General features: G+C 51.4%; 1 protein-coding gene across 1 annotated transcript; it reads right to left on the reverse strand.

The window, feature by feature from the left end:
- On the reverse strand, positions 1-8665 carry POMGNT1 (protein O-linked mannose N-acetylglucosaminyltransferase 1 (beta 1,2-)). Its single transcript, XM_007946682.2, has 21 exons — positions 8546-8665; positions 7842-7956; positions 7592-7710; positions 6350-6415; positions 6160-6273; positions 5194-5311; positions 4926-5024; positions 4597-4724; positions 4129-4199; positions 3823-3898; positions 3550-3633; positions 3420-3461; positions 3149-3207; positions 2579-2651; positions 2368-2496; positions 2157-2282; positions 1140-1204; positions 914-958; positions 555-690; positions 179-288; positions 1-88 (listed from the first exon to the last, which is right to left on the reverse strand). The coding sequence occupies exons 1-21, from the start codon at positions 8663-8665 to the stop codon at positions 1-3; spliced, it is 1983 nt and encodes a 660-aa protein (XP_007944873.1).
- Between the last annotated feature and the right edge of the window lie 2465 nt (positions 8666-11130).

The raw sequence follows: 11130 nt of genomic DNA on the forward strand, positions 1-11130 counted from the left end.
TCATGTCTGCTCTGCAGCTCCTGGGGCCCCCTCCTCCTTCGGGGGTGGCTCCAGGAAAATTGGGGTGACTGATGGTGGCTTCTTCACCCTGTGAGGATAATATGAGACTGTATTAGGGAAGAGGTATTTATTAGTTATGTCCTCACTAAATCCCCATTCCACAGGGAGAGTCACTCACGAGTAGGGGGAGGCTGGGACTCCCACCACCAGAAAGTGGTTCTTCTTCCGAAACAACCTCCACAGGCCCCGGTGGTTGCCACGCACATCCAGGTCCCAGATATGGAGGCACTAGGAGTATGAGTGGAAGGTATAGGTCAGAGCGCTGTGAGAAGGTGACACAGAAGACCCTTTGGTCCAGCCCCTACCCGCCCTCAGCAGCCTCTTCAATTTGAATTCTTCTAGAATGGGGATTTGCACAAGATAACTGGAGAGGGGAATCTGAGGGTATGAAGAGAAGGTCTGAAGTAGAAGATTCCAGAACAAAGGCTCCCTGTATCTTGGGGTAGTGTGTGCAGGGGAAGAAGGGTACTCCAGGGCAGGGTGTGTTGGGCTACCTTGGCAAGCTGGGTCCAGGTGGTAAAGTCATCATCTTTCTCCATTTGGATAAAGGCCACATAGGTGTGGCCCTCTGTGTCCGGCAAGAAAGAGTCTTCACAAGGGTTCTTGCTGTGATCCAAGATCTCAGCCTCACTTCAGTTGGGGAGTAAGAGAGTTAGGCCAAGACAAGGCCTGCTTTATAGGAATGCTGTACAGGGCCCCATGCTTAGAAAGGGCCTTGTACTTAATACTCTGCTGCTGCCATCTTGAAATTCAAAGGATCTTGCACTTTCATTTTATGAAATTATAGACCCAAGACACATATCTCACTCCTCCCTATTCCCGGCCACACACCCCCGAAGGCCCTAGGCCATACCTGAGCAGCCTGTGAATTTCAACTTCATAAGCTTCCTTCTTCAGACTGAAGGGGAAGAAGAAGTAGTTAAGGGGCTAGAACAGCCACTCGGTACAGTATCACGGGCAGTACTGGGCAGGGCAAAGGGCCACGTGAGAATGGGGCCCCAGGGCTGGAAGAGACTGTCAGGGACTGATTCATCAGGACTTGTAGACAGCCTCCCCCTTACCCTGTCCCCAGACCCCACCTGTTCACATTCTTAAGCTGGACACCTGGAACCGTGTTGAACTTGTGCTTCTTAAAGTAAGCTTCCTAGAGTAAATGTGAGGGTAAAATTAGGGCCTTGCCACACGTCCATAAGGCCCACAGATGAACTACTGGAGCTGTCAAGGTCCTTCTTAATTCCTCCATCTTCCCCATCCTCTTTGCAACATCCCTGGCAGGCTCTTACTAGCCTTGAGTTGGGCTCCACCAATGCCAGAGAACTCATGCCCACACAGGCAGCTCATGCCACTGACCCGAACCAGTCCTGCCCCCAGTGGTTCTCACTGGGCCTGCTGCTGTAGCCACAGAAGCCAGTAAAAGGCCCTGCAGGGGGTGGTGGGCAAAGGTACAGGCTGGGCTATGAGGGAAAAAACTGCTGTGACTCAGATACTGAGACGGGTTCAGGTGAATGCCCATCTCTCTCTGGGAGATGAGTGGAGATCTTTATTAGCTGGCTTCTGAGGGCATTTTTGGCTTTTTGGAGGTTCCAAGCTGGATGCTGTCCATTCTTTTGGGTTGGGTTGCTTCCAGGACTCCTTTGCTGTAACTGGGGAGGTGGCCTTCTGGACATAGCCAGTTGGGGTATGGAAGCATGGAAGTCTCCCTGCTCACCTCAGGCTAAGGCTTGGGAACCAGCACTTACAAGGACAAGTAGTGAAATGGCAGAGCCTACAGGGCTAGAGAAGTATCTGACAGCAGAAATACTCTCCCCATATCCACAGTCTAGTGCTGAGAATAGTAATAAGGAAAGTAATAGCAGCTAACCTTTATATACTTCCAATTCAAAGCACTTCGTATATATTCACTCATTTAATCCTCACACCTCACAATCTTATGAGGTAGGTATTATTTTTATCTTCATTTTACAGATAAAGAAATGTAGGCAAAAAAGAGGGCAAGTAATTTCCCCAAGGTTATATGGCTAGCAAACGGCAGAGCTGGGATTGACCACTACACCATACTGCACTCCCCCTCCCCAACAGCCATGCCTAACACTCACATGGAAGTAGCCATTCATATTGAGGCCGACAATGCCAAAGTGGTAGGATCGAGAAACATCAGGGATGATGCACTCTCGGCCCCTGCGTTGTTCAGGCATCCGCATCCACATGTCCCAGTCCCAGAGCTGCAAGGCATGGAAAATTGTTAAGGTTAAAAGGTTTAGAGCTGGTATGGTACCCCAGCCCACTCACCCTATCCTTCCACAGCACCTTTTCTGGTGTGGGCCACTTAGGCTCAAGCTCCTCCTTGTACAAGGACTTCCTGAGCACCCAGCCCAGTCCAGGCATGGTTTCCACGCGGTACAGTAGTGCTGGGTCTTCAGCCGTGTGTTCATACCCCTGGGGACAGGGAGTCATGATGGGAAGTATTAGTTCTGGGCATCTACAAACTCCCCAGCTGATCACTGGCCAGCCAGCCTACCTGGTCATTCCAGGCTGAGATACAGTACAGGCTGTCATCCTCCTCAAGCAGGTGGATGGACTGGCTCAAGAAGCTGAGAAAGGCAAGTTTAGCCCAGTCACACAGTGATGTCAACAGAGCTGGAACTGGATCTTAGAGGAGTCCTGCCTTCTTCCTCTAAATCCCCACTTGCTCTGTACACCCTTTTCTACTTTCTGCTCCTAACCTAACACCTGCCATCCTACTTTTACCCAGGCTTTCCCTAAAATTTCGAGCTAGTTTTCTCCAAGAGGGAGCTCTGGTGGCATAGTGCCTAAGGCATCTGACCACTAACCAGAAGGCTGGCAGTTCAAACCCACCAACCACTCCTCAGAAGGAAGGTTGGGCAATCTACTTCCGTAGTGATACCACCTTGGAAACCCAAGGAGGGGTCGCTATGAGTCGGACCTGACTTGATGGCAGTGAGTTTGTTTTCTTGCTTTCTCTAAGAAGCTCTCCAAAACATCTCACTGCCTTCTTCCCTGGAAACCCAGTCAATCCAGGAGGTCCCATGCAGCCTATAGAAGCCATAGTGGAGGGGCATCTCCCCACCTGAAAAAGTCCACAGCAATGTCCAGGTCTTCTTCCAGAACCACAGCAAACTTTGCCTCCTATAGGCAGAGAGGAACACCACTATCCCAAGGGGGCCTCTCCCATGGCCTGGTCCTCCTCCACCCTATCCCACTTCTCAGGCAGCACTGTTCTCAATTTCCAGGTCAGGAAGATGAGGCCCAGAGAAAGGAGAGCTTGCTACATAACAGAACAAGACCCCATGCTCACATCTCCCCTCCCCATGCTCAAGAGTGCTGTCTGTACTACTCACTGGAAACAGGTTGAAAGTGGCAGTGAGGCTGGCCTTGTAGTGCTAGGTAGGGAGCAGAAATATAGCACATAAGCTTTAGCATGGAGGATAGGGCAAGGTATCCACCCTTTCCATCCCTGCCTAGCAGTACCTGAGACACACGGGCATTTTTGATGCTGATGGGAGTGTGCTGGATGCCCCTCAGACCAAACAGTGCCACTACATCCATCGGTTCCTGGGGGGTATGGTCATAGGTCACCACCTGAGGCCACTCATCCCTCTGCCCACCTCTGCAGGCCGTGACACACAAGCCCTTCATATCTCAGAGCCACTGCCTGGGCTGTCTGCCTTGCCAGCTCTCAGAGGTAACCGCTGCTCAGCACCCACAGCCCTACGGGTCTGAGCACCCCAAGCCCCAGCTCACCTCATAGTAACCGTCGATGAAAACTGTTATCATCTGGGGAGATACTCCCTGGGCCGAGAGCAGAGAGCGCAGCATCCTAGGGAGCCCAGGAATGGGTTAAGGTTTCCTTGTCCTCCCTACTCAGGGCTTCCCTATGCTGACAAATGGCCCAGACTCCCCCATGTTAACCCACATAGGTGAATAAACCTAGCACATGGTAGCTTTCTGCCCACCCCAGGAGTTCCTCCTGTAGAAAGATGAGCTGGGGTTCCCACCTGCTAAACACCTTCCTGTTTGGTGGTGGGGAAAGCCCATTCCCAGGCTCACCTGTATAGGTAATTGGGCCGGTTCCCTGCAATGACAGCCACAGGTACATTGAGGACCTTGTTGTCTGGGAGCTGAGGGAGAAACAGCTTTTAGTTCTTGCTTCACTCTTTTCCAGATTTTCTGTTCCTCCCAAGCTCTGGAACCCCACCTAGGGAATAGTTCTCTTAGGGGAGGAGGGAAGAAGAGGTGTCTGTGTCTCTATCTCCAAGGTAGAGAGTGAAGGAGTAGAGGGTCTTCTCTAACCTGGCCCCTCCACACACTCAGCCCAGCACCAAACCCTGGGCTTTTACGCACACCCACCATTCCCCTCCCTAAACCATGGTGTCCCTCTCATCTTCTAGTGCTCAGCACAAATCACCTCATCCTGGTTCGCCCCAAGGCTGATAAGAGAAGTCCAACCTGGACCTTCCCCTCATTTCCCTTGCCAAGGAAGGAAGTCCAAGCCTCACTGTCTAAGGCCCTGCTTACTGGGTCAGGGCTGAACTCGATGGGTGTGGGATCCTTGCAGCTGCACACACTCCCATAGCCCTCAACTTTGCTGCAGAAGCGCCGGCGGCGACGGTTTAGCTCTGTGTCTGCCCAGTGGCACTCTGCCTCTGAGGGAGGAATGCGGACAGATTAAGGACATGAGATCAATGTGGTTCACAACGCTCCAGGGCACACAGTCTGGGAAATGAAGTCCCAAAGAGAGGACAAGACCTGGCCAAGGACCCCCAGCAAGTCAGGGTAGGTTTGTGCCTACATGGCAAGCACCAGCTAGGAGGCACTACCCCAGAGCCTATTTCCCACTAACCCACCTTCAGCTGAGCTTAGTGGTACATCTGTCTTCAGTAGGACTGGGTCCCCCCAGGATGAGAGGGCAGGCGACTTAGAATGTTTCTCCCCGAGAACAGGACCTAGCAGGAGGCAGGAATGAAGGGCAATGGGGACCCAGGCTCCAGTTTCTGCCCATGTACATCCCCCCACCACGGGCTCCTACTTGCCCACCACCCCATCCCATCTCCTGTGGTTCAATTCTTTCCAGGCTCTTGATGCTACAGAATAGATGGCCTGTTGTGCTGGCACCTCCTTTTCGTCCCACGAAGGCCCAGGTATCCCTCCAGCCCAGGGCAGGGCCAGCCTGGCTGCCCAAACTCCTCAGCAGAGCCTTGGCTGTGTCCTTGAGATGAAAGGAGCCCTCATCCTGGGGGATCAGAGAAGATGGTCAGTGTGGGTGGCATGGTTCCAGGAGACATGGCTTTTCAGAGCACCAACTATATATCAAATACTATATACAACATTTTCTCTAAACTAGTCATTAAATTATATTAACAATCCTCTTTAGTTACTCTCATTTCACAGATGAGAAAACTGAAGGCTTAGATTCAAAAAACCATCCATGGCTGCCAGTCAGAAAGTCCTTACTATGTACCATCCTATATGATCTGTACTTCTGTGCCTTGCTATCTCTCTGCCCTCTTTTCCTACCACCCTTTTCCTTCCCTCCCTTACACGGCTCCAGCTTCACCGATATCCTTGCTGTCCCTCAAGCATGCCAAGCACCTTCTTATACCAGAGTCTTTATACTTCCCATTCTATCTAGAATGTTCTTCCTGTTCCCTTCCTTACTCCTCACTTCCTCCAGTTCATGTGCCCCCTCCTTCCAGAGGGTTTCCTTTTCTAAAACAGCATCCCCCTTGTTTGTCTCCTTGCTTTATTATTTTATTTCTCATGTAAGTTAGCATATTTCCTGACATCGTACATTTATTTATCGTTTTCTTGTCTCTCTCCCTTTGTTGGAATGTAAGCTTCATGGGGGTAGAGATTCTGTCTTGTTTGTCATTACATCCTTAGTATCCAGAAAAGTATCTGGCATATTACAGGTGTTCAAGAACTACTGGCAGAATTAATAAAAATGATAAGGTTTGGAACCTGCATCACCTTTCTCCAGCGGCTCTTCTTACTATGTCATATTAGGGACATAAAAACCAAGACCTTGAGCAGAGTTGGAGACGGGGCAAAGGGGGACGATGCCAGGGCAGAGTCACTGACCTTGACAGTGCAGATGAGCACTCTACCGGGTGCCACCATGTTGAGGAACAGCACCATGGCTTCATCCTCATGAGGAGAGTATGTGTCAAACACACGCTTTGCCATCACATGGCCCTGGCAGGGGACATACCACTTGTGACTTGGTGTCATCAGCAAGGACAGCAAGAGTTCCCCAACCCTAGAACCTCACCGTGGCCTGGTTGAGGACGATGACATGGATGCCCCGGCCCTGCTCCCGGGCCTCGTCCTCCAGCACCTACAGGGTAACATAGACAAAGTCCAACTCTTTATTCTGGCATTCATGGTCTCTGTCTTAGGGGCACTTAAAGCTCCCACTGCATGGAATCTTCCTTCCTACCCATACCTCTGCTCATACAGTGTCTCCCAACCCAGCTTAAAGGCCATCTCTTCCAGGAGGTTTCCAATCTTCTAGAAGGCCTCCACAGCACCCACATCAAAAGAGAGCCCATCTTAGGGGCTGGCGCTCAACCCAATAGTAAACAAGATGTACACGCAGATTGCTCAACCCAGGGTGACGCACCCACATACTCTGTGGAAATGCATCCCTTGGAGCAATCAACCACGGGTCACCAGAGGGGCAACATTCGCATGGAGGAAATGCAGGCACACAGGAGTGCATAGCTATGGGGCGGGGGTTATCAGGCAGGGAGGGGAGGAGACTGGGTTAGTGTTGGGCATGGTAAATGGGGAGTGAAAGTAAATGTACACGTAATGTTGAACATAAAACAAACTCTTGAATAAAATATTTGAAAAAAACAAGAGAGCCCATCTTTCTAGAACCTTCCCCTCCAGAACTTTCACGGCTCTTAGAGCCCTAGGTTGTCTCTGCCTCATCTTGGAGTTATCACATTCCACTGTCAGACTGAGGTAGGGCCAGGCTCAATTACCTCTAGGGCCCTAGGGCCCAGTATAAGGCTGAATACAAAGACAGCAGTGGTTATAACCAACTATGGAATGGTTATAAAATAAACAAATGAATTAACTGCCTATAAATACTAATTAGGAGCTCTGGTAGCATAGTGGCTAAGACACTTGCCTGCTAACCAGACGGCTGGCGGTTCAAACCCACCAGCCACTCCTCGGAAGGAAGGTTGGGCAATCCTACTTCCGTAGTGATACTGCCTCGGAAACCCAAGGAGGGGTCGCTATGAGTCGGGGCCGACTCGACGGCACATAACAACAACAACAACAAATACTAATTATCACTTTTGAGATACCACTACATAGAAAACATTGCACATACTTTTTATTTAATCCTGGCAAAAAGAAATCATTAGTCCCAGTCTATAGACAAGAAACTGAGGCTAGAAGATGGCAGTTTCAGTTCCTACTCAGGCAGTCAACTCCTGAGCCAGTGTGCTGTAGCCTGAGCAGAAGGGAGAGACAGGACACCAGACCCCGGTTCACTCACCGTGGTACCATCCACTGCCACGTACACTTTGCTGCGGCTCGAGTACACTTCTACATCCAGGACCCGCTGGGGACCACTGCCTCTGCGCCGTGGTGGCTCCAGGCGGCCCAGGGCATCATCTGTGGGGGTTCAGCAGGTCATAGGAATAGTTCCCATAGTAGAATCACCCCTCTTGGGATCTGCCTACCACTCCAGCTGTGTGAGATACAGGGGACTCCCCACTCCCACCCTATCATCAGCCTGGCCCCACCATAGTCTTGTTCCAGCTCTGGGTCTTCATTGGCCTCACTGATTGCTCGCCGAGTGTCCAGGATCAATTTGATGTTTACGATAACAGTCACCAGCAAGAACAGCACTGCTCCTGTCTGAGGGGAGAGGTGAGGACAACTAAAGAGGGGCACCATCTCCAGATAATAGAAGGTCTTCCTGAAAAGAGGACCCTGGCTGCACTGTGGACATAGGGAAAATCTGGGGCCTCTCTCCCTCTGGCTACCCAGCTCTACTCCCCAGACTTGGAGGACCAGTTTCATGGTAATCTCCCCTAACCCCTCCCCTCCCACCAGGGCCCTCACTACTCAGAGCTCCTGCATTCTTCCATTTGAAGCCTAAATTTCCTTGGTCCCGTCCAGTTAGTTCCAAGAGAGGGTACCAGTCTCAGAACCAAGCTGGGGATGGGAACGCCTGGATCCTGGCCTTGACTGCCTGACAGGTCTGTGCCTCTGGGCAAAACCTTCCTGCTCAGACTTCAGGTTTCTATTAGAAGTCCAGGAGGTTGGACTGGGGTTCTGATTCCAAAGCTGAATTCTGGGCCCAAATTACTACCTGGTGGGGACTTGACACGAAGAGGTTTCCCCTTTTCAGCCTGGGGGCAGCCAAAGTAGGTCCCAGAGCCCATAGTCTAGGCTGAGGTAAAGCTGGAAGGGAGCCCCCAGGAGTCTTGGGACATCCCTATACCTGACAGAACCTCCGCAGGGCCCGCTGGTTGGTCAGTTTATACTTCCAGGTAAGATACCAGCTCCGCTTCTTCCGAGCCCCGAAGGGCTTGATGAGGGGACTGGACTTCCAGTCGTCCATTCCGGATTGGGTGGGTCACCACTGTCCTGGCCAGCCCATGCCTTCAGGAATCTGGGAGACCAGAGTGTCACAAGGGGTAAGATGTTCCTCTCAAAGTCTAATACCTTCTAGGGAGATGAGGGAGGGCCTCCCAGGATCTCTTCCCAGCAGGTATCAGGGCTGTGTGACCTGGGGAAAGTGGCTCAACTTCTCTGGGCCTGGCAGGAAAACGTTAGGAGGGGTGAAAGCACCTGGAAATTCCTTTGGGGATGGGGGAACTATCTGAGTCAGAGTTGCCCAAGGTTCTAGGGGTGGCGCTCCGATAAAAGGCCCCCAAGGTTCATCAGTCTCGACAAGGTCCAAGCTCCAAGCCATCCCAGTGCTGGGGTGGGCAAAGGGCAGCGACCACCTCAATTCTTCACCCCCTCCGCCCTCACCTCCTCCTATCTGGACCCGCTCTTCTCCGCCCAGGATTCGAGACTGCCCAGTCCGCTTCGCCCCTCCCCGAACCTCGCTCGAAGGCACTCACAGTTTAAGGGGCCCGGGCCGTACTCGGGCCCCATTCTGGCCCGCACTCCTGTGACCAGCGGGCCACGGCCTCCACCTTCTCCATGCCGCTCTCGGCTCCGCCCCGGCCCGCCCCTCCGCTTCCGCCGCCGCCGCCGCCTCCGCCGCCGCCGCCGCGGGGTGAGAGGGCGGCGGGCGGTGCTTAAGAGGCTTAAGGCAGCGGTGAGCTGCCTGTAGCGGGCTAACCCTTCTCAGACCGTTGGTAGCTTTTGTGGCGCTGCTGGCGAGATGGGCTTCTGGAGGAGAGCAACTTGCTCCTCCAGACTCGCCGGATGGCGAACCCCATTCAAGTTAGAGTTCTAGCGACTCGGACCAGAACACACCGCCACACTTAGCGTCAGAGAGGCTCCAGGCCTCGGACTCAGCTCCTCAACCCGGCCGGCCGAGGCTGCATTCTAGCCTAGGATATGCATAATCTTTGAAGATGAAAATCCAAACCAAACTCACTGCCATCGAGTCGACTCCGACTTAGAGTGAACCCCATCGGGTTTCCAAGGTAGTAAATATTTATGGAAGTAGATTGCCCCATCTCCCTTCCACGAGGCAGCTGGTGGGTTTGAACCGCCAGTCTTTTGGTTAGTAGTCACATGCCTTAGGCACTGTGCCAAAAACCTCATTCCCTCATGCACCTTGACTTTGGACAAGTCACTTCACCTCTCAGCCTAGGCTCTCTTCTTTGTGAATTGGACACAAACATATAATGCTTCCTACATGCCCCTTCAAGGAGCTCTGGTGGTGCTCTGGTTAAGGCATTGGGCTACTAACCAAAAGGTTGGTGGTTCGAACCCACCAGCTGCTCCATGGAAGAAAGATGAGACAGTCTGCTGTAAAGATTTACAGCCTTGGAAACCTTATGGGGGTGTTGATTGATGGCAGCGTTTTTGTTGTTGTGTTAACTCGTTTAATCCCACAACAATTCATTAACCAAAAACTCAGTGCCCTTGAGTCAATTCTGATTTACAGAACTTCTCCACAGGATTTCCAAGGCTGTAATTCTCTTAATGAAAGCAGACTGCCACATCTTTCTGTGAGTTCGAACTGCTGACCTTCTGGTTAGCAGCCGAGCCCTTAATCACTTCGCCACCAGGGCTCCTAACAACTCCATTAGGTAGTGTTGTTGTTGTTGTTGTTTGCCATCGAGTTGGCCCCGACTCATAGTGACCCCTCCTTGGGTTTCCGAGGCAGTATCTCTACGGAAGTAGGATTGCCCAACCTTCCTTCCGAGGAGTGGCTGGTGGGTTTGAACCGCCAGCCTTCTGGTGAGCAGTCAAGTGCCTTAGACACTATGCTACCAGAGCTCCTCCATTAGGTAGGTACTATCATTATCCCAATCTTAATAAAGAAAATTAGGCCTAATGCCACAAAGTTGGAAGAGAATCAAACGCAGGCAGCCTGGCTCCAGATTCAGCTCTGCTCTATATTGGCAATGATACTACTCAGTTGTTGTGAATATTAAATGAAATAATACATAGAAAGCACTTAGCCTGACACCAAAACCAAACCCACTGCCATTGAGTCATTCCAACCTCATAGGACAAAGTAGAACTGCCTGCCACATAGGGTTTCAAAGGTGGTAAATTTTTATGGAAGCAGATTGCCACTTCTTACTCCCACAGAGCTGCTGGTAGAGTTTGAACCACTGACTTTTCAATTAGTAGCCCAGCATTTTATCCAGTGTGCCACCAAGCTTCCTTTAGCATAACACAAAACAAAAAAAAAACCCTCAAACTCACTGCCATCAAATCAATTCCAACTCAAAGCAACCCCTATTGCGTTTCTGAGTAGATTGCCCTATCTCCCTTCCACAGAGTGGCTGGTGGGTTTGAACCTCCAACCTTCTGTTTAGCAGTCAAATGCCACTACACCACTATACCACCAGGGAGCCTGACAGATTAGCTCTTAAACTTTAGCTTGCAGCA

The sequence above is a fragment of the Orycteropus afer genome, unplaced genomic scaffold (genome assembly GCF_000298275.1).
Source record: "Orycteropus afer afer isolate SDZICR_OR568_19922 unplaced genomic scaffold, OryAfe1.0 scaffold00169, whole genome shotgun sequence".
In the NCBI taxonomy this organism is placed as follows: Eukaryota; Metazoa; Chordata; class Mammalia; order Tubulidentata; family Orycteropodidae; genus Orycteropus; species Orycteropus afer.

Excerpts from the sequence above, each read along its gene's own strand:
- POMGNT1 (XM_007946682.2), bottom strand. The coding sequence starts at position 8,665 with ATGGACGACTGGAAGTCCAGTCCCCTCATCAAGCCCTTCGGGGCTCGG. Across the intron at positions 5,025-5,193 it reads CTTCGTGGGACGAAAAGGAG|GTCCTGTTCTCGGGGAGAAA; the intron begins GTGCCAGCACAA and ends GCCTCCTGCTAG. Across the intron at positions 3,208-3,419 it reads CCACTTTCAACCTGTTTCCA|GAGGCAAAGTTTGCTGTGGT; the intron begins GTGAGTAGTACA and ends CTCTGCCTATAG.